The following is a 23785-nucleotide window of genomic DNA, read 5'->3' as shown; positions in this document are numbered from 1 at the left end:
CTGATTTGTTATACAAGCATGTTTGCTTTCCTTTGATACAGAGAGGAAATATCTGGATACAGTGAAGGTGTCAGTGATGTAGAATGACAGTGATGTAGACTGATATGTAACGATTTTAAGGGTCTAGTTTGGCATAAGAACAAGTTATAAGGAAGAAAGGCCTAACTGTAGCAGACAGTCAGTCAGTCATCATAAAGTATGCCTATGGTCGGAGTGCACTCAGCTGTCCCACTAGTCCTTCTTTTGTGTCTCCTCAAAATGAATTCTATTGGATCCTTAATGCAGTATTGACTCCAGTATAGTCCCGTCAACTTAGAAAGCGCGGGGAGGAAGGGTCGTTCTGCGGTGGTTTGGCCAGACGTGTGTTTACCTCCCCCTGCCGCTTAAAAGCCTGTCTGCCTGGCTGCCTGGCTGCGGAGAAACGCTGGCGACTGGCTGAGTCTAGCTTTCTCGGGCCCCGACTTCCTCTCCGCATCAATTATCTCACTGTTACAGGAAGAGCGGAGCATGTTCAGTCCCAGACATGAAAGACAACACAAGCACGCTGAGGTGACGCATTGTTCGAGGGATCACGGCTATTGGTCCGTTGGAATAATTCAGACTGTGATTAAGTTAACGATAAACCGAGGGGAGTGAGAAAACAGAGACGGTCAGCCAGTCTGAAAACTGGCTAGACTGACGGACGTTTTGATGTCATGTTTCGGAGGTGAGTCACCAAGTGAAAACAAGCTTGTCTGATGTGATGCCTGGGGAATGTACCACAAGTAACACTTCATGTCCGTATCCCAGGTTCTCAAGAGGGAGAGAGCTTACTCTAGACGAAAGCAAGACTACACATGCTTGATTGAAATCCACAGTGTTTTTTAAGGCATGCTCTATGAGTTCAATAACTGTCCTGTCAATAGCAGGCCTAGTTACTGTACTGTAATGCTATACAAGCGCAATGCTGTTTTGATTCCATGAGGGGGACTTGTGAAGTTGAGATCGGAATCTCTACACATTTTTCTACAATACAATAGCGCTCTCTGCTGGTCAACATCACAAAGTAATCTCCAAGTCCTTCTAATTGACAATTTAGGGACTTCAAGATATAAATGGAATGGTGGTAGTAAATCCAAAAAGTGTTGTCAAACAAAGTAGAAGTGCAACGTACCAAACAAGAACAGAATGTCGGATAGCCCCTCAAATATCACGCACATGTTTCAGTACAAATAGACTTTTAAAGCAGCAATAAGTAGTAATGTTTCAAAACTAGCATGCTAACTACCTAAAAGTCATGCAAAAACCTTGCTAACACCACCAACCGCCTTGTTGACAGTGATAGAAGCTTGCCACACTCTGATGTCTTTTGGCAGTATAGCTGGCAATGTCATGCTGTGAAAGCTTTTCTTCCATTTTTGCAGGGTGTTCCAGCCCAGAACACAGAACTACATAGTGCATATCCTGGATGGCTAGTGGGAAAAACACAGGTGTTTGTCCTCCACATGACCATATACTATCAAAATGAATTTGAGGATGGTACCAAAACTATTTGCCTATAAAACCATACCTCAAAAAGTGTCAAATTGTTGTATAGTGTTACTTTAAATATCATGGCTATGTTTCAGTAGAAACCTTTTTTCTAATGAAGACTCTTGGTGTTAAAGGCACCCAGTGCAACTTTCGAGGCTTAAAAATAAACATTCAATTTGTAGTCTTTTTTACACGTAGTAAGTTTCAATAACTCCATACCATTACATATCGACATTCAAGGAGCAAAGATGAGACGTCGTTGTGTGGTGAGAACTGATAACAACAACAATCGCCGCCATTTTCTTTATTTTTTGTAACCTACAATAAATAAAGCAGGATTCCAGTCAATGGAAAAATGGCCTCTCCCCACCGGCGATTGTTGTTGTTTACGATTTTCTATCAGTTCTCACCACACATTGACGTCTCATCTTTGCTCCTTGAATGTCGATATGTAATGGTATGGAGTTATTGAAACTTACTACGTGAATGTTTATATAAAGTTGCACTGGGTGCCTTTAATATACAGTACCATACAGAACTGCAATTCAACAAGCAACAGATATGCTTTTCTGTTGACTTTCAAGCCCTTCTCTCATCAGGTACAGACTTAAGTAGACTGCATTTAAATCTTCCTACCCTTAACAGCAAAATTAAGACTTAAGTAGACTGACTTAAAATCGTCCTACCCTTGGCAACATCAAAAAGACTTAAATAGACTGACTTAAAATCATCCTACCCTTGACAACATAAAAAAAGACTTAAGTAGACTGACTTTAAATCGTCCTACCCTTGACAACATAAAAATGACTAGGTCTTCTTCGACTCAGTTTCTCAGTTTGTAAACATACAGTCTTCAGTTGAGTGTGTAAGGATCTCAATTAATTACTTTTCTCTGATTGGAGGCTTGGCTAGGCTCTGTGCTAATATTGTGCCTGTTATTGACTGCCTTGAGTAGAACAATATAAATGCAGGATAGATTTTCATTAAGATTATCTTCAATTGTGGGACATCGACCAAATCATTGATTCATAAAATTCATCCATATACCGCTCCTACAGTATCAAACATCAATCAACTGTAAGAACTGTATAAAAATCCCTGGCTGATTCCAAACGAGGCAAATACTCCCTTTGATTCCGTCAGCACCACCGGCCATCACTCAGCGCTGCCTGTGAGCAATCTCAGGTACACGTCACATGACACATGAGGACCACCAGCAAGCAGCAGGACAGCACTTACCTGAGACACGTTTCACCTGGAATCCTAAATAAGATAAAAAATCCCCACTTGGTCTGTCCTCAGCCACAGAATGTACAAGAATGCGAGAGAAGAAAACGTTCTCCCACTGTTTTCTGGATAACACATTGGCACCACTCAGCTCTCAGTCAGTGTAATCACGGTAAGTCGGAATAAGTGGCCCTTGGGGCCTTAGAGAGAGATGTTCCGTGCGGTACCAGGGAGTCCATGGCCGTAACAGTGGAGTTACATAAAAGCACCTTGAGCTCTCTCCACCTCTCTCAGCATGTACTCAACCACCTTACACTAACAGCACCCTGAACTCTTTAGTTCATACCATACACAAACTGTATATATATATACACACACACAGACACACATATGATGAATGAATATATACATAAATATATGTACATACAGTACAAGCATGAACTGACCATGAAAGATGAATAGGGACTATAGCAGGTGATGAAAAGTTAAATGTGTGATTGACAAGATCATTTAATCTTTCATATGGAGGGTGAAACAGTGCTACCAAAACGGTTCATCGTAAATGTAGTGGATACTGTTTAGTAATGATAATAATCAAAAGTTGTTCAAAAATACATTTATTGTTTTTTCTGACATGTAGAATACAAAAAAATATTATTACACTGTCAAACTCATTCATTTAACATTTTGTTTGGCAAATCAGAAAATGTGTGTTTATTTCAATGTTTTCCCTTTGACCTATATATTTGTGTTTGATTTTTCACGATTATTTAGTTGTAAAATAAAGAATTGAAACTGTGTCTGCAGACCACTGAAATATCTATACTTGCGAGGACCATGATAATAGATGGGTCGTTGATACAAACAAATGTTGATGAAAAAGGGTGATCCAAAAGATTAGCTTTAAGTAGTTTTCCAGCTACTCATCTGACTTCTATCAACTAAATGCAAAGTTAAAAAATGCCCATCTACATTGTAAATAAATGCAAAAATATGTAAATAAATGCAAAAATAATAATGAATAACAGCATTAGCTTAAATGATTTTTTTCATACGGTAAGCAGTTCAACTCTGTGATCCCGATTAATCTGCTTTTGTAGAAACAGGTCAGGAAACATCTGACTAAAGTGAGTTGAGAGTCATATTTCCCAGATTTGACTGTGATTTCCCTATGGCAGTGCTTCCCCCAAACTCTATGTGTTTACTGTAACTGGCCACGTTAATAGACTACAGCGGCCAAACCACGGTTAAAGGCTTGGGCAGAGCAGTGCTGAGGACAAGAGACAGCAGCAGTAGAAGAGAGTTGTCAGCGCAGGGAGTTGTGAGGACGAGGAGGAGGAGGAGGAGGAGGAGGAGGAGGAGGAGGAGGATGAGGAGGAGGAGGAGGAAGAAACTCTGCTCCGGGGGCTACAGAGGGTTGGCGTGGGCCTGGAGTCACGCGTCACTTCTGGAGGAGACACTATCATGCCCTGAATCTGTGGCAGAAAGAGAGAGAGAGAGAGAGGGAGAGAGAGAGAGAGGAAAAAGGGAGAGAGAGAGAGAGGGAAAAAGGGAGAGAGAGAGAGGAAAAAGGGAGAGAGAGAGAGAGGAAAGAAGGGAGAGAGAGAGAGGGAAAAAGGGAGAGAGAGAGAGGGGAAAGAAGGGAGAGAGAGAGAGGGTGGAAGAAGGGAGAGAGAGAGGAAAAAAGGGAGAGAGAGAGGGAAGAAGGGAGAGAGAGAGGGAAAAAGGGAGAGAGAGAGAGAGGAAAGAAGGGAGAGAGAAAGAGGGGGTGGAAGAAGGGGGAGAGAGAGAGAGGGAAAAAGGGAGAGAGAGAGGGGAAAGAAGGGAGAGAGAGAGAGGGTGGAAGAAGGGAGAGAGAGAGAGGAAAAAAGGGAGAGAGAGGGAAGAAGAGAGAGAGAGAGGGAATAAGGGGGAGAGAGAGAGAGAGAGGGGAAAGAAGGGAGTGAGAGAGAGGGTGGAAGAAGGGAGAGAGAGAGAGGAAAAAAGGGAGAGAGAGGGAAGAAGAGAGAGAGAGATGGAATAAGGGGGAGAGAGAGAGAGGAAAGAAGGGAGAGAGAGAGAGAGAGGGTGGAAGAAGGGAGAGAGAGAGGGAAAAAGGGAGAGAGAGAGAAAGAGAAGGAGAGAGAAAGAGAAGGAGAGAGAGAGGAAAGAAGGGAGGGTGTGAAATAGGGTGTGAATCCGAAACAATCCAACAATAAATGTGTGGTGAATGTGTTGACTGGTGGTGGTAAAGAGTTGTAATATGTCTCTGAATTGTTCATTGCCCAAAACACATGATTTACATTGTGTACTCAATGCCTTCATGATTGAATTATCTTTCCAAAATTGAGAAAAACAAACAGGAAATCTCTGTATTTCTGAGAGTATGTGAGTGTGTGTGTGTGTGTGTGTTTGTGTGTGTGTTTGTGTGTGTGTGTGTGTATGTGTGTGCTTATAAAGCAGTTTGCAGCCAATGGCACTCACTCTCACACACACTTTATACAAACGAGTTACTGAAGCCAGTCCCCCCCAGCTTCATAATGACCTCGATCCGTCGCCACCATTCTCCTCCACGTAAGGTGACTAGCATCAGTTAAAAACTCTGCACAGCTGATTAGGCGATGTTACCGCTGTACCCACCTCCCACTCGTCCTGACCCCACTTGGAGCAGCGCACGTTCATAGGCAGCTGCCGCACCACCTCGTTGAAGGCCTTCCCTCTTTTCTTGGACCATCTGAACCGGTCCATGGCCTCGGTGAACGAGAGGTTGCTGTATCTCTTTGGACTCTTGATGACAAATGGCCAAGTCCTGAAATGGAAACAGGAAACACGGCTTACCTAGGTTCGATCGTTTACTTGTTTCGTACATACGGCGTACAACAGAAAATGTATACAGTACCAGTCAAAAGTTTGGACACACCTTCTCATTTAGATAACACTTTTTTTTGTTTAGAACATCATTCTATATGTGTCCTTTCGTAGTTTAAATGTTGTCAGTTTCAATCTACAATGTAGAACATAATACAAGTAAAGAAAACTCTTCTCAAAAAAATGTAAGGTGTGTCCAAACTTTTGACTGGTACTGTATGTGCCGCTTGATGCAGCAGCAGCAGCAGTTGAAGCAGTTGCAGCAGCAAACAAACAAATGCCCTGAAAGAGGGGAAAGGACTAACTTACTAATGCACATTAATTTAGTTTTGTACATACGGTGAACAACACGTATGTGCAACTGTTGATGTACTATCCGCAGAAGAAACTGGTCTGAGAACAGTTTCTACACAACCTGCCGGGTCTGCCACAATACTGAGGGGAACAACTGAAGTGAATACATCCAAGCGTGTAAGCTGCTCAGATGATAACTCTGTTACCCTAAAAACCCTTGCTTCATTTGTCATTTAAAATGGAAGTGTCTGTGCTGTGTGTGTGTGTGTGTGTGTGTGTGTGTATGTGTGTGTGTATGTGTGTGTGTGACACAACACTTAGTCGGAAAAAAGACCATGTGCTTTGACTGAAAAAAAATGGCGCTAGATCCTCCATGACATTAAAGGTATCTTGTGCGTGTGTGTGTGTGTGTGTGTGTGTGTGTGTGTGTGTGTGTTTGCTTCTGTTTGCCTGCACTAGTGTGTGTGTGTGTGCTTGTAGTGGAGTGAAAAAAGGGGCTTTGTAACTAAATCTGTTTAGAGTGGCCTTGCCTGACCTTCCACAAATCCCCTTCATTCCTTGCAGGGAGCAACAAAAGAAGCTGAGCTTTCTTGGCACAGCGAGTGAACACAGTCTGCTGGCAAACCAACAGACCAAATAGGACCCTTTGGCACAGACACAGAACCCCATCAGCACAGACACAGACACAGACCCCCATCAGCACAGACCTCCATCAACACAGACACAGACCTCCATCAACACAGACACAGACCCCCATCAACACAGACACAGACCTCCATCAGCACAGACACAGACCTCCATCAGCACAGACACAGACCTCCATCAGCACAGACACAGACCTCCATCAACACAGACACAGACCTCCATCAGCACAGACACAGACCTCCATCAGCACAGACACAGACCCCCATCAACACAGACACAGACCTCCATCAACACAGACACAGACCCCCATCAACACAGACACAGACACAGACCCCCCATCAGCACAGACACAGACCCCCATCAGCACAGACACAGACCCCCATCAGCACAGACACAGACCCCCTTCAGTGTGTGTGTGTGTGTGTGTGTGTGTGTGTGTGCATTGAGTGACAGATAGAGAGAGTGAATAGTTATTTGAGTCCTTGGAGCAAAATTAATTGAACCTCCTACACGACTCAGAAAACAGTGCCGGGTTCAAAATGCCATAAATTCAATATGTACTGTATGTCTCATTCTTCTTCCTTTCATTCTATTTTTGGTCTGGCAGAACACACTTTAAGCTTGCATGAATTCAACATGGCCTTGATTACGGCTTTCATAAATATGAGCGCCTATACTATAGAGATGTTAAGCCTGTTGTGTCCCCTGGCACAAATTCTTTAGTGCTTTTATTACCACTGACACATTTTACGAGGACAAACAAGTCGAGCAACTTAAACAAAACAAGACGATACATTTAGCCACAGTGGCCTATAGCACAACACTGAGTTTACGTGAACACACAGCTGAGACACACACTTGGCAGGCTTTTCAGAACCAGCCTGTTCCAGAAGAGATGATACACTCTATTGAAACAAGTACAAGACGTCTAGTTTGAAGAGAAAAGAAAAAACATTGTACGACATTGTACATCTTTCAAAGACATTATTTTATTTTATTTTAAAATCATCCATGGCTATACAAATTATGTCAGCTTTACCGATGTCAGCTTTATGTATCAGGCAGTTGGTTTTGGAGTAAGTCAAGGTGACACAATGACCCCAGAATAATAGCAGGTCAGAGACGCTAAAGCCAAAGCTAAGCTAAGCTAAGCTACAAGTGAGTGTACTTGATGATACTGTGTCAAAAAATCTGGTCAAGCCCTATGTTTCAATGTAGGACAGTTTTACATGCTAGCATGATACAGTTATTTGGTGCTAACCTTCCAACTGGTGCTGATCAGATGTTCAGCTCCTTTATACTTTTTCTACTATACACAATGTCCCAACAGATAAAATGGAACTATGCATGAAACTGTTGCCTTACACACTATCACCCATGAAACGATTGGTCTGGATTTACCATTGTCTTACTCACTGTGGGACAGTGGTCTGTGGGACAGTGGTCTGTGTGACAGTGGTCTGTGGGACAGTGGTCTGTGGGACAGTGGTCTGTGGGACACATCACTCCTAAGCAGTGGTGTGTTGGTCCCTGGAGAAGTGGGTATACTCTTATTTTATTTTGAATCAGCCCATACAGCACAGGATAAACCCCCTCTTTTGAGAAGTGGGTACACGCAATGCTGACTGAAAAATAAGTGGGTATACTCCGTATACCTGCGTATAGCCTGGACTACACCACTGCTCCTATAAGCGCTGCTACTTACCTGACGGGCAGCTGGATCTCTTTGACTCCAATGAACTTGAGCTGTCCGTTGATCTCTGGCAGGCTCTCGCACCTGGCCAGGTTAATCCTGGGGTAGTACAGCAGATAGGACAGACACATCTCATCTCTGGTGCTCAAGCCTCCCTGCACAAACACACACACACACACGCACACGCACAAACACACACACACACACAGACAGATAGCATTAGTCTTCATCACAGATAGCATTGACATTAGTTTTCATCACAGATAGCATTAGTTTTCATCACACATAGCATTAGCCTTCATCACAGATGGCATTAGCCTTGGACTCTTAGGATCTCTTAGTATGATGATAACCGTGCTGAGTAGTCCTTTACGGTGCCAGTGTTGTTAGTACATCATTTGCTGTTGATTTTCTCTAGCAAAATCTGTGTCTCTTTAAAAGTGTTTTGTAATCTGTAAAATGTATTTAATTAACATTTATGTAACCTTTAATGTGGTGCCCTGGTATCATGTGTGGTTCCCTGGTATCTAACATCTATGTTACGTTTTACGTATTTTTCTATCCGTGTCTCTTTACAAGTATTTGTACCCCCCCCCCTCCCCCCTTTTCTTTCCTTCCTACTGTGAGGCGCATCGTGTTACCTTCGTGTATGAAATGCGCCGTACAAATAAAGTTTGATTTGATTTGATTTGGGACACATGCTAACACAGTAAGCGACTCCGTAGCTACGCTATCTGGAGCCATAATGAACAGATTTTAGATTTTATAAATACACAAAGGTACACTGATAGATAGAAACAAACATATGTGTCTTCATACAATGTATTCCCATCAACAGTACAGTATCTTTTCAGGAGTGTTCGTGGCTTACTTTTATACTGACATTAAGTGGGTTTTATATCGCATTACCTAGTAAAAAAATATGTAGTTCTTCGGTAGGAGCTAATGTGACACACATTGGAGTCCTCAGTAATACACAGCTGTGAGATCTGAAGCCCTTAGCCAAACTCTGAATGCAAGCGGTCAGCTTTGTTTGATGAGAGGCGAGAGGCTTCCGTAACCAATGGAAACAAACAAAGGACATTAAACAGACTGACACAAGTCTGGTCTTATCACATGCCATATTCAAACACACCAAACGTTTGTGTTTACAGTAAGTGTGGCCTTGCTTTGTGACTCATCATAAGAGTTTAACCAAAAGGCCCATTCTTCTCCACTCCTTTCAGTCACGTTATGAATTATGAGGTTTTTATTTATTCGTCTAAGTCAAATGATGTTTGCTGTTGCTGTTATTGTCCTTAATATCTAACAGTATGAAATCACTCCTTAATATCTAACAGTATGAAATCACTCCTTAATATCTAACAGTATGAAATCACTGCCTCCACTGCAACGGCCTTGAACTCCTGTTGACCTCATTTCTCTCAGCTCACTGAGCGATATAACAACATATTTTCTGTCTGTTGCATTTCCAGAATCGCATTTATTAAACTGGCGTTGCAGTTTATGAAGCCAAAAAAAAGTGTCTGCAGAAGGCGAACTCTAGGTTCTTTTTTGGCGGCGACTGGCTTCAGTAACTTGTTCGTTTGAAGTGTCTGTGAGAGCGAGTGCCAGGAGCTGCAGGCTGCTTTATAAGCACACACAGACACACACAGACACACACACTCACACACACACACACACACACAGGCACACACACACACACACACACACACACACACACACACACACACACAGGCACACACACACACACACACACACACACAGGCACACACACACACACACACACACACACAGGCACACACACACACACACACACACACACACACACACACACACACACACACACACACACACACACACACACACACACACACACACACACACACACACACAGGCACACACAGACACACACACTCACACACACACACACACACACACACACAGGCACACACACACACACACACACACACAGGCACACACACACACACACACACACACACAGGCACACACACACACACACACACACACACACACACACACAGGCACACACACACACACACACACACACACAGGCACACACACACACACACACACACTCACACACACACACACACACACACACACACAGGCACACACACACACACACACACACACACACACACACACAGGCACACACACACACACACACACACACACAGGCACACACACACACACACACACACACACACACACACACACACACACACACACACACACACACACACACACACACACACACACACACACACACACACACACACAGGCACACACAGACACACACACTCACACACACACACACACACACACACACAGGCACACACACACACACACACACACACAGGCACACACACACACACACACACACACACAGGCACACATACACACACACACACTCATCTATCTGGGTTCCCAGGGCTCGGTGTTTGCAGACAGATTGTTCAGCCAAGAACAGACAGGCGTTTTAACACATATGTCTGAAAGGATCGGCCGAGAAGCTGGCCTCTTGGCCGGCCTTCACAGTGGCTGCCGGGTCTCACTACATGTGCGCTACATGCTGTACTTCAAGGAACCTGTGTAGGTGTTTTATAATTCAACTGTGTTGATCTTTCGTGTTGTTACGCAATACAAGCGGTTCAATTACAATATTTGTCAAGTGTTGTAATAACCAGGGGTGCTAAAGCAGTGAATGATGTCTGATAGCATCCAGTGGGTAGTCAAAAAATACAACCATGGAGATGGTGTACATGAGATCTTTACATATGTTAAACCATCAACTAATGTTATAACAAACAGCCATGCTTCAGCTTTCACACAAAAGGAGTTTGTTAAGTGTTTCACACAAACATTTGGCTGAATGAATATACAATAAAGGCTACCTCATGGAAACACATGAAGACTACACACAATAACTTAATATCATGTAGGGATGATGCAAATAATGTGATGTTCGTGGGAATGGCTGTCAGTACAGATTTCACTTACCCATGTCATATTAACTCTGCCCTTCGTGTTGTACTTGCACTCTGTAATTAGGTTATCACCCTGCAAACAGAAGGAAAAAATAGTCATTAAAACAAACACTACTAAAAACTAAAATGTATCCTTCTTGTTGGGACACTTCTGCTGTGGATAGGTAACCCATGATATTTATTCCACAATTGCACAAAAGTAGGGCACTGATGCGGTCTAAATAATACTTTTTCTAGTATTAGGGTCTACCCTCAAACATCAATGTAGAACCACTGAAAGGCTAAAGTAGCCCATTATTTTAATTATTTGGCTCAAAATAGTGTTTCATCTCTGTCTCATTACTCTGGTTGTGCTGGGGTCGGGGCATAATATGACTTTGGTTTTTGGCTTGGCCTTTTTTAGCCAAAAAAAAAATCTGGAAAAAAAAGATCATCAATCATCCCTACATATGGTGCGTCTCACTTCTGTTGTTCATTTGTGAAACTTTGCATAGGACCTATAGGGTCCGCCAGTTTGGACCAAAAAAAAATAGCCATGCCCTTTCAATGCTGCCTTCTGACAACTTTTTAATGCTTTTGCATGATGTTGTCCTAAATGCTTAACACGTGAGGTGTGTTTTGGTGTAAATCATTAAATCCTAATTGTGCACCTGCCAGACGTTTCACCCCACTGACTGCGATGGGATCATTTTAAACTATATTTTTTGCCCGATAAATACAAGCATGAGTCTGATCTCAACAGCGCAGTGATGTTTTCGCAGTGACTCTGAAAACATTTGTCTCAGGCACTTTGCATTGTTTTCCTGATGGCTGCCTGGGCGGTGGGAGTGTCAGATTGAGCTATGGTGCTTGGCTCCCACATAGCTGTTTGCTGCTGTAGTCATTTTTAGGGGTATTATTATTTCAGAAGGAGTGGTAACATGCTGTGGCTTGTGAGTAAACCTCTAGTCTTGTTTTTCTGACTCTCCTGCTCCGTCTCTCTCTCTCTCTCTCTTATTGTTGCCCTCCAGCCTTTCCTTTTACAAGGCTGACCTTTAAAAACAGTACACCAAATGAACGCGCAAAAAAAAGGGAAAAAAAGAAAAGAAGCAACTCTGTTCAAAACTAGTAAATGAGAAGCAGGTTGCTACCATTTCAAACGTCTTAGTAATTATACACACACACACACACACACCACACACACACCTCCTCTCTCCCTGTAAAGATGATACTCCCTGTCCGTAGGACATTTCAACATTTGTCTTCTAAAAAATCTGCGGAAGGTGACAGCAGGCCGGTACCCACAGGCAGGAGCTGCCTCTCCTTGGTCATACACACACACACACACACACACACACACACACACACACACACACACACACAGACACACACACACACACACACACACACACACACACACAGACACACACACACTCACACACACTCACACACACACACACACACACACACACACACACACACACACACACACACACACACACACACACACACACACACACACACACACCACACATAGCAGGCCGGTACCCACAGGAAGAAGCAGCCTCTCCTTGCTCAGGGGCAGGAATTCCTGGAAGTTGAAGTCAAACTCGTCGTCGTACGCCAGGGGCTTCAGCTCCTCGTGGTTCCGGAAGTGACGCGTCCGAATGGCACGGCCGGCCAGGTGAGCGTGGAGGAGGACGGCAAACACCTTGACACCACTTGGCATCTCATGCTCCAGGGACTGGAAGAAGAAGTAGATTACTGGGGGAAATTAAACACATGTTTCAACTACTACTACCACTACTACTACTGCTACTGTTACTGCTACTACTACCACTACAACTACCACTACCGCTACTACTACTTCTACCACTACCACTACCACTACCGCTACCGCTACCGCTAATGCTACTGATACTGCTACCGCTATCGCTACCGCTACTGCTACTGCTACTGCTACTACTACTACTAACAACATCAACTACTACTATTTCTACTATTACCACTACTGCTACTACTGTAATGGCTTTGGTAGTAACGGTAGTAGTAACAGCAGTAGTAGTAATACACCCACCAAGTTACAATACTACAAACTGTAAACAATAAAACTAAGTAAATAAAATAAATAAAACAATAAAACTAGGCACTCTGAGATTCCTTTGAATGAAAAGTGCTTTAAAAATAAAATTAATTATTATTATTATTATTACTATTATTAAGTGTATGTGCAACTTTAGGGTTTGTAAGTTTGAGTGTTTGTACCTCTTGCAGGCATTCCCTGGTGCAGTGTCCCTCAGACACGTAGTCCTGCACACCGGGGGGCAGCATGTGGTACAGACTAACCCACACCCCCGTCTCTATCACCCCTGCGTCGTACTGCCTCAGCTTTGGCGTGTAGAACAGACGCAGACCAGAGCTGTCCAGCAATCCTGAGAGTTACGGGAAATATGTTACCAGTCAACATGTGTACTGAGGCTATTACATGTTTATTTATACATAGTATAGTGCATCCTCGTTCAAATCAAATCGCCTTCACCACTATGAACTCACACATGCTAACATTCATCCATAACTTTCACAATGGCATTTTTGGTATGTACTGTATACCCGTCATATGTCGTACGTCTAATACAAGACAGAATTTGTCCTTACAGTACCTTGTTGTTGTGTGGGGTTGTCATAGTGGACTTCCATCAGGACGTAAACTGGGTCTATAGAAGTTCCGATGGAGAGACCGACGTGGGATGGATACGAAAATCCCTGCAGAATAAAGAGCAAATCAAAGGAGAAAAAAAATAGAACAAAAACAACCATTGTATTATCTCATGAGTGAATGATTCCCTCATCCCCTACCATTCCCCCACCATTGGCAAAACCATGGAGCACAAGATAGTATGTGATGCAATTAATTTCGAAACACTGTTAATGACTTAAGATTGTATTAATCAAGTGCCTTGTATTAATAATTACCTTGTATGAATCGTCATTTACATTACATTTACATTTAGTCTTTTAGCAGACGCTTTTATCCAAAGCGACTTACAATTTTATTACCATTTTACATTAACACTGATGGCACACTGCACATCAGGAGCAATTAGGGGTTCAATGTCTTGCTCAAGGACACCTCGACAGGGAATCGAAACTAGCAACCTTCTGATAACTAAAAGCCTTCTTTACCTTCTCTACCTCCTGTACCACATGTGCTTATGTAAGCAGGAACAGGAGTCCTGAGGTAACTTGAGTGAGTTTTCACCTAACAGTATGACGGATCACAAACCTCACCACCGATCGCCCAGGCGAAGACAACAGTCTCACACGTCATGAAGGAATCTGGCATATTTGGATGGAAACACTCATGTCCTCTCTTCAGGTCAGTCTCGTCGAGGCTGCTATTGCACTGGTACAATAAAATGTGGTGGACCAGGTTTTCATGGCCTCTCTGGATCAAGGGCTCGATCTGCCGGGAGCGGAAAGAAGAGCAAGCATGAGCGCTAATAGAAAAATACACATATCAGTTGTTCTTATTTTCTCCAAGCCCCCCACTGATACGCATAATATTACACAGACCAGACGATCAGCACCACAAGCGTAACATCCACAAGTTCTATTTTGATCCAGAGCAAGAAAACAAATGTGAGAGGAATGACAGAAAGAATAATAAAATAAACAAGAAACAGGATTTTTACAACCCAACCCAGTTTTTGGAAAGGGAAGTATTTTCTTCTGTCGTGTTTTTTCACTATTTATTTTTTCATTTTTATTGTTCCACTCAGTGGGTCTCCTGTTTGAACTGAAATCCCAAATAAAACCCATCTCCCACTGAGTGACCTCTGACCTCGCAGTGGGAGGCTCTCTTCCCAAACATCAGGAAGTAGGACTACGACATAGCCTCTAACCATTAGATAAATATTGAAACATTCCTCTCGTTCACCCTCTTTATGATCTTGTTTTGATAGTGGGACCGTTATGTTTTGAGTTTAGATTCGATAGGACTATTTGTGAGGAAGCTTTTTTTGGGGGGGAAAACCAAGTTGTTTTCCATGTTTTTTATTTGCATTTTACAAACACACTTGTGTATGAAGTCCGTGCAACGTACCCCCCCCCCCCCCCCCCAGCTATTGCATTGCTTTTCTTTTACATTATTTCTACATCTATACAGTTTCAATCAAAGTAAAACATATATATACAATGCAGTGAAACATACATACAATGAAGTTGGTTGATCAGAATTCTTGTTTAAAATGGACCAAATCTGGCTGGATCAAATATGTTTTTGTGGTTGGCTATGCATCCTTCGATTATTTGGATCGGTTCGTGTTAGGTGCATGTCTGTTGTATTAACAACTAGGCATGCTGTCCTTCATCACCAAGTGGTTAGTGTAAGGTACTATGCTGCAAGAGCACTGCCATACTTAAATTGACCAGTGCTTGGGTATTTAGGGTTCTTGTTCTGTTTTTCCACCATCAACCCCCCCCTTGCTGTTCCTCCGTACCCTGCCTGGGGGGGGGGGGGGGGGGGGGGGCACCCCCACTTAAGGAACCTTTTGGCTAGTGCATCTTTTGGGTGCCTTAAGGCTGATTTATGAGAGTAAAATAAACAATAGCACACTGTGTAAATAATGGGATACTTAAAAGCAGAATCCAGTTCAACAATGCAGATGGCTGGTGAAACACATACATTCCGTGAATGGGCCATTCACTGATGTTACACAGAACAGATGCCAAAAACAGGGTTTCTTTCTCTCTCTTTCTCTCTCTTTCTCTTGGCCTGTCCGGTTCCACTGTTCCTCTTTCATAAACACACACATACACAGACATCCCACATCTGGTTAGAAAATGTGTAGATGCCAGCGCCAAAAGGAATTTAGCTGTTCCTGTTTTGTAGTTTATTGACAAGACAATACTTTCTGGGTCTGAACACATTTTTAACAGATTACAAAAAACACTGTACCGCAGCCACAAGTTTCCTGCATTACAATAATAACAACATTTCCATATTTTGAGATGGGTTACAATCTAAACCGTATATAGAACATGACGGTATCAGACTAGGCGACTGCACATGTATTTTCCTGTCCCAATTAAGTGACCATTAAACACATGGTCCGACAAATGGGAGACACAGGCTGAATCAAACTTATTTCCTGCTGTTATGATGTAATGCATAACTGCCTGTGGTTCAGAGACAGTTTGAGACACTTTGCAACCAAGACAGCAGACACATGGACAGACACATATAAAAAATGGAGTTGGAGACACAGAGAGAGACAGAGAGAGAGAGACACAGAGAGAGAGAGAGAGAGAGAGAGAGAAACCAGGGAACCTATTCAAAAAAAGAAGGATCACCCTCACATTGACTCAATGATAGTCTTTCACTTATGAGCTTTTTAGACAGCCTGTTCAAGGCTTGTATGTCACGCTTTTATTCTGCCTCGCCAGTCTGTATAACTGGTCCGAGGGGGGGCATTGTTGTTTCCGTTTTTAAGCTGGCAGGGAAGGTAGTCGCAGAGCCATATTGACAGCTGTTTAAAAGGGAGAACCAGTATGGCGGAGAGGGGGTGTGACACAGCCTAGCAGCTACCCAAAAGGAAGCATGTCTATGTGTTGTCAGATCAGGAATCCGACATGATAAGCACAAACGTGTTGTACATGATGAACATAGCTATACATGTGCACGGTTTGCAAGAGCCCGCCAACACTAAGTTTACCTGTCACTGTTTCTGAAAGTAATAGGTAGGTTAGTTCATTTCCAATATAGCTTTTTTGTGCATTCAAAACAACTCGGAATTCGGAATGTCCAACATGATATCTCCAGGGTCCGACTTTAATGTGTTCGAGCCAAATACAAGCACAGTAATGCTGGGCATCAATAATTATGAAAGACTTTTAGCTTGTTCAGGCATCTTCTCACACATTTAAAAAGGTTTTTAAACTTTTGTCGCAATATCGCTTAAAACGTTACATTGATTAAATTATGTGCCTCACTGAATTCCAAGGGAATTTTTTTCGCAGAGTTTATGAGTCAGAGTTTCTCTAGTACATTTTTCCGAGTTCGAAATATTTCCAAGTGGTCTCAAATGCGGCATTATAGACGCTAGGGTTAAAAGTCACGCGTCTGTTTCTGGAACGACGGCAGGCTATCTAAAAGGACACACTGGGGCGGCATTGTGTTTGGTTCAGTGGAAAGAAGAGAAGGCAGCATATTGAGGGGTCTTCTTAACGGCAGTACAGCGGAATCTCTGTTTAAAAGGGGGCTTTTGTTTCAGACTGGGGGTAAGGGTGCCATTGAGGATGGTGTGTGTGTGTGTGTGTGTGTGTGTGTGTGTGTGTGTGTGTGTGTGTGTGTGTGTGTGTGTGTGTGTGTGTGTGTGTGTGTGTGTGTGTGTGTGTGTGTGTGTGTGTGTGTGTGTGTGTGTGTGTGTGTATGTGTACGGGTAATGATTCAGTAGGCCCAGGACTGGACGGAGTCCTAGAACATGCCAGCGATAAAAGCTGAAGTAAATCTGTTTGGCTTGCCTGTTCAGTTATGCCAGGGGGGCCTGCCCAGGACGTTTACTGGACCATCTACACACAAACCACACACACACACACACACAAACACACACACACTCACACTCACCTTCACACGCACACTCACCTTCACACATGAACCACAGCATAGAAAGCAAATCTGATATCAAAATCAAAACGATAATGAAGACCAGTGGATTCCAGTGGATCTGTAGTCTGTTTTAGCTGTTCTGTGATTGTGTGGGTGGCTCTGGTACACGTCTGTCACTCGATCAAAGGGGAAAGCTGGAGGGAGGACCAGTCTATCACTTTGCGGTGTGCCATTTATTTTTGCCTAGCCGAAACACCTTTCATTCGTCTAATTAAATCATATTTCAAAGCAGTGTTTTTACTTCAATGTTTTGTTTTGGAAGCTGCTTTAATTATGCTTTTGGAGCATGTCATTTTAAACTAACTACAGGTGAGAATCAGATGACTGGGAGGACTAAGGGGATTGAGATCACACATCTGAGGCTCCTGTATAATGACAGGGCGAGGCCCGACAGGCAGATAAATCATTCGAATCAACAAAGGCCACTGGCAGTCCCGGGGACCTCATGAATAGCCTTTGAACAAAACAAGCCTCATGTCTCACCTGCGATGAACATTACATGGGTTGTGTTGCTTCATATTTCACAAAACACCTGCTCTTGTGGACAGGTTAAAGTATTTATATGTGCAATTAAACAACATATAGCACGTACAGTATCACTGCATGGATTAAAACAGCTTTAGGATACAATGTACTGTAACTGTAAATGTATAGTTTATATTTATATTAAGATCAGTTTAATGGCATTGTTGGTTGACTTACTTTAATTATGTGATGCTTCTTCTGGACCTCTGGGATTTTAAATATCTGACACCAGTACGTTGTGTCCTTTGAAGGCACAGGCACCTGTCTTAAAGAAACAGCAACACAAAAAAGTAGATATGGACAGAGATTCTAGTCATTCCCAAATATGTTGCTATGAATCTCTGGGTAAAGATCATCAAGTCATTAATTGTTCTTCCATTTTAACTGCCTACCGGGGTAATATATAAGGGACTTGTGCTTTAACTGCCTACTGGTCTGAATATATAAGGGGATTGTGCTTCAACTGAATATATAAGGGTCTTGTGGTTTAACTGAATATATAATGGACTTGTGCTTTAACTGCCTATCGGGGAAATATATAAGGGACTTGTGCTTTAACTGCCTACGGGTGAATATACTGTATAAGGGACTTGTGCTTTAACTGCCTACGGGTGAATATACTGTATAAGGGACTTGTGCTTTAACTGCCTACGGGTGAATATACTGTATAAGGGACTTGTGCTTTAACTTAATATATAAGGGACTTGTGCTTTAACTGCGTATATAAGGGACTTGTGCTTTAACTGCCTACAGGGGGAATATATAAGGGACTGGTGCTTTAACTGCCTACAGGGGGAATATATAAGGGACTTGTGCTTTAACTGAATATATAAGGGACTGGTGCTTTAACTGAATATATAAGGGACTGGTGCTTTAACTGAATATATAAGGGACTGGTGCTTTAACTGAATATATAAGGGACTGGTGCTTTAACTGAATATATAAGGGACTTGTGCTTTAACTGCCTACTGGGTGAATATATAAGGGACTTGTGCTTTAACTGCCTACTGGGTGAATATATAAGGGGCCTGTGCTTCCCAAGGTGCTGACTTACGTGATCATTTTGCAGGTCAAAAGACGCAGATCCGAGGGGAGCAGCAGCAGCACTTCCTGGATTTAGTAGTCGCAGACTCTTCCTTCCCCGGTTCACTCCGTGGTACATGGGCCCCGAGGGCCTCACGTCCTCCTCATGGTAGGCCCAGATCACACGCACCGTGCTGGCCTGGGAGACATGGGGACACACAGAAACACAGAGTATAATTCTCTCCAGTGTTGGAGAGGAGGGAGTGATGAAGATAGAGAGGAGAGAGTGATGAAGATAGAGAGGAGAGAGTGAGGGAGATGAAGAGGATAGAGTGATGAAGAGGATAGAATGAGGGAGATGAAGAGGATAGAGTGATGAAGATAGAGAGGAGGGAGTGAGGGAGATGAAGAGGATAGAGTGATGAAGAGGATAGAATGAGGGAGATGAAGAAGATAGAGTGATGAAGATAGAGAGGAGAGAGTGAGGGAGATGAAGAGGATAGAGTGATGAAGAGGATAGAGTGAGGGAGATGAAGAGGATAGAGTGAGGGAGATGAAGAGGATAGAGTGATGAAGAGGATAGAGTGAGGGAGATGAAGAGGATAGAGTGATGAAGATAGAGAGGATAGAGTGAGGGAGATGAAGAGGATAGAGTGATGAAGAGGATAGAGTGAGGGAGATGAAGAGGATAGAGTGATGAAGAGGATAGAGTGAGGGAGATGAAGAGGATAGAGTGATGAAGAGGATAGAGTGAGGAAGATAGAGAGGGAGTGAGGGAGATGAAGAGGATAGAGTGATGAAGAGGATAGAGTGAGGAAGATAGAGAGGGAGTGAGGGAGATGAAGAGGATAGAGTGATGAAGAGGATAGAGTGAGGAAGATGGAGAGGAGGGAGTGAGGGAGATGAAGAGGATAAAGTGAGGAAGATAGAGAGGATAGGGTGAGGGAGATGAAGAGGATAGAGTGAGGGAGATGAAGAGGATAGAGTGAGGGAGTACAGAGAGACACAGAGGCTGTAGAACAGTACAGCGTTTGATCAAAGGTAAAACAAACATTCAAATCCCCCATTTAAAACAGGCCTCTGTCACTCAGACCATATTAACTTATAAGTTTCATGAGTAAATATTTTGGATATATATGTTTGTATTTGTAATTAGCAATTAGATACAAAAAATTAAAAAAAAAAAAAAAAAAAGAATAACAGTCAATGCATATTAATTACTTTACACACACAATTCAAGAGCATCCCCCAACCAAAGACCACCACACATACCGTTATATCTTTGTCGTTCGGATCACAAGTGATGAGGTCCCTGCTGAATGCCAGGAGAGTGTGGGTGGCGTTTTCCGTCCCGTACGCAAGCCTGTAGCTCTGCTCTGCGTCTCTGTGAACCTTTCTGCTGGGGTCAGCAAAATAATCCTGTTGGAAGCATGCAGGTCAAGCAGTGTACGTTTGACCTGTGCCAAGCCTTCCCCTAAAGACAGATGCTCACCGTTCATAAATAAAGCACTTCGAGCTGCATTCTTTTGCATGAAAGGTGCTAAATAAAGTTGTATTATTATTATTATTATTATTATCAAGCAAACTGGAAGGTGCATGCTGAAGTGGATGTTTGGTTTAATTTCTTGTGAAAATCAACTTTGCTGTTAAAGATGGGAGGCTTTACATTTGTATATCTATAAAGTTGAGTCTCCGTTGGCGGAAATAGGTGAACTGTTTTTTTTTTTTAATTTGATGGCTACTCTTTTTGGTTTGAGCTCTTTATTTGCACAGGGTTGACGGTGGTTTTCATCTCCGGAAGTGTGCAAATTAAATGTGCTAAATATAGAGCGCAGAGATGTAAAGTGGTGTCACTCTTCCCCTTGAATCTTTGATGCTTAGCACAGCATAGGCATGCTCAGATCTAAGTCCAGGTCTACCGCAGGGCAGTTTCCTGCTAAATAATGCAGGGATACAACTTTTCTTATAAACAAGATCTGAGCCTTTCACTGTACCAACAGCCTGAAACCTTTTCTGGTTTTGCGTTTAGCATTAAGACTGAGATGTGCGATTAATTTAGCAGCGATAAACAAAGATCATTCAGAAACTTGGGCCAAAAAGACCTGCATTATCTTAGGATCTTGACTACGCTGACGATGAAGGCATCTTGACACCACAAAGGCCCAATTGTGCTATATGCAGTAAATAATGAATGTTCCCAATGAAAAAGGTGCTGACACACTGAGGAAAGTAACTGTACCTAAAAAAAAAATGCCATAGACTATGAATCTCCTGTACCATCTGGCACTGTGGTGACTTCACTGAAAGCAGCCAAGAATACATATCTCCAGCTGTATGTGAAATCCTTTGCCGGTCTCTGTTGCACTTGAGAAAGTTAGCTTTGTCTATTTGTCTACCCATCTGCCTAATGGTTTTAAGGATGGTCGAACTAAATGCAGAAACTGATAGGTATAATACATTTTAATATACAGTACCAGTCAAAAGTTTGGACACACCTTCAATTTTATGGAGAAGTGTTTTCTTTACTTTTATTATTTTGCACATTGTAGATTAATACTGAAGACATTTAAACTACTTCTCAAAAATATAAACATTTTATATACATTTGATTAAAATATTCTAACTGTAGTATACAAGAGAGATTCAATCTGGTATGTTATCTCATTTATTTGACACAGATCATTCATTTACTTCAGCAAAACTTGAAGCAGGTATAGGCTATTGTTACAACTAGTAGTATTGAGGCCGGTCCATAAAGGCAAGGATACTATACCTGGAGGTAAGGTTTTCCATTGGACACGCCACCAATCACTATATCCGATAACGCCATCGCGCCATTAGAAGAGAACCCAAACCCTACGTATCCGGTAGTTTCAACCTCTAATTCAAAGGTTACTGTTGTATCGTCGAATTTCCATTTTATTCGGTATTTCCCATTTGCATCCAAAACGGCGGAATGTCTGTATCCAGTCTCTTGGGAAAAAGTAAGACGGACTGTTGATAAAAAGAAAGCGCCGAGAAAAGCCAATTCCAACATTCTACTGTAATATTATAGAACGAAAAACATGAATCCAAACGGTGAGAAAAGGAATTCAAATATCGCCGTTTCCAACTGCATGTGTGTTGTTTCCTAGTTTGCATTGGAAACTGATGATGAGCCCACCGCGGATATCCAGATCGGCAAGCGAGACACTTTCCTTTTCCTCCCACAGAAACTGTCTAAACTTGTGTTCTCGCTCTTTGATCTGCTGAGGCACGTCCCACACGACTCTCGTGGTCAATTTACCTCCATCCGTCTCCATTTCAGTGGTTTCCACCGTGTTATCACCGTGTGATTAAGCTGATTGGTGCCAAGTTGTATGCAAAACTCTCGAAGAATGTTATGAGGGGCGACTGCTTAATATGTATGTGTGCTGTAACAGCATGTACCTACATGACTGGGGCTCATTTGAAATTGTGCACCTTTCACACAGCACTGGCTCTTGTCAAACGGCTAAACATTGCAAACCAGCGCTAACTTAGTTGCGCAACAACCCTTTGGGTGACTTGTCATCACGCAGGTATCCCTCCTGAAGCATTTCAGACACACTGCCTGGCAGGCACGTGCACAGACATTTTGGGGGGCAGGTGCTCAAACCAAAAAAAAGGGCACCCATCGCCAAAATTATTTATAAAATTAGAAATAATAATAATAAATAAATATATAAAAAACACAGTAGGATATTTTCACACGAACCCAAATATATGCCCTGTCAGATATCAAAACATATTTTGGGGGAATTGATGACAGAAAGAGACATTTTGATTCTGAAATATTGATAAATGAAGAAAAAAATGGGCTCCAGCAGAAAGGGCACTTTTCTCATCTCAAAGGGCATGTGCTCGAGCACCACTGGGGGTCTATCTGTGCACGTGCCTGCTGCCTGGAGTGGGAGACAGAAGAGGACAGGAGATACATCAATCAAAGCTGTTACCAGACAGCATGTGCTCAGCACAGCTTGAGGATAGGACTTGTTGGGGTCCACCTAATGCAGTCTGACCAGATCTAATACAACAATGCACCCAATTATGAATTTTGAGAAATTATGACAGCTTAATATTGGAGGTACAATTACATTGGAGATATTACAACATAGAGATTCAGAGCTTTTGATCGCCAATTTGCTTAAGCCTATGGAAAATTAGCTTCATTGTGCAATTTCATCAACCTGCTAGATGCTACCTCCAGTTCTCAAGAAAACCTTTACTTAATGCCATAGACCCCATGACGTTCTACTACTAGTCAAATAACCAGCCATTTGATGTACTCATGATGAGTTATTGTGGATCTGCAGTGTGTATTTTCTGTCGTCAAAAGTAAAG

At 42.6% G+C, this 23785-nt stretch overlaps 1 protein-coding gene across 1 annotated transcript; it reads right to left on the bottom strand.

The window, feature by feature from the left end:
- Positions 1–3986: 3986 nt before the first annotated feature.
- moxd1 (monooxygenase, DBH-like 1) lies at positions 3987–22460 on the bottom strand (the record flags this gene model as incomplete). The annotated part of the gene is made up of 12 exons (XM_080854476.1): positions 3987–4214; positions 5359–5527; positions 8231–8373; positions 11243–11302; positions 12761–12952; positions 13474–13640; positions 13869–13971; positions 14492–14671; positions 18578–18661; positions 19455–19622; positions 20696–20842; positions 22197–22460. 12 exons carry the CDS (start codon positions 22458–22460, stop codon positions 3987–3989), a joined length of 1905 nt encoding a protein of 634 aa, XP_080710602.1.
- Between the last annotated feature and the right edge of the window lie 1325 nt (positions 22461–23785).

The sequence above is a fragment of the Sprattus sprattus genome, assembly GCF_963457725.1.
Source record: "Sprattus sprattus genome assembly, chromosome: 16".
NCBI classification, from domain to species: Eukaryota; Metazoa; Chordata; class Actinopteri; order Clupeiformes; family Clupeidae; genus Sprattus; species Sprattus sprattus.
This window is presented reverse-complemented; position numbering and strand designations above follow the sequence as displayed.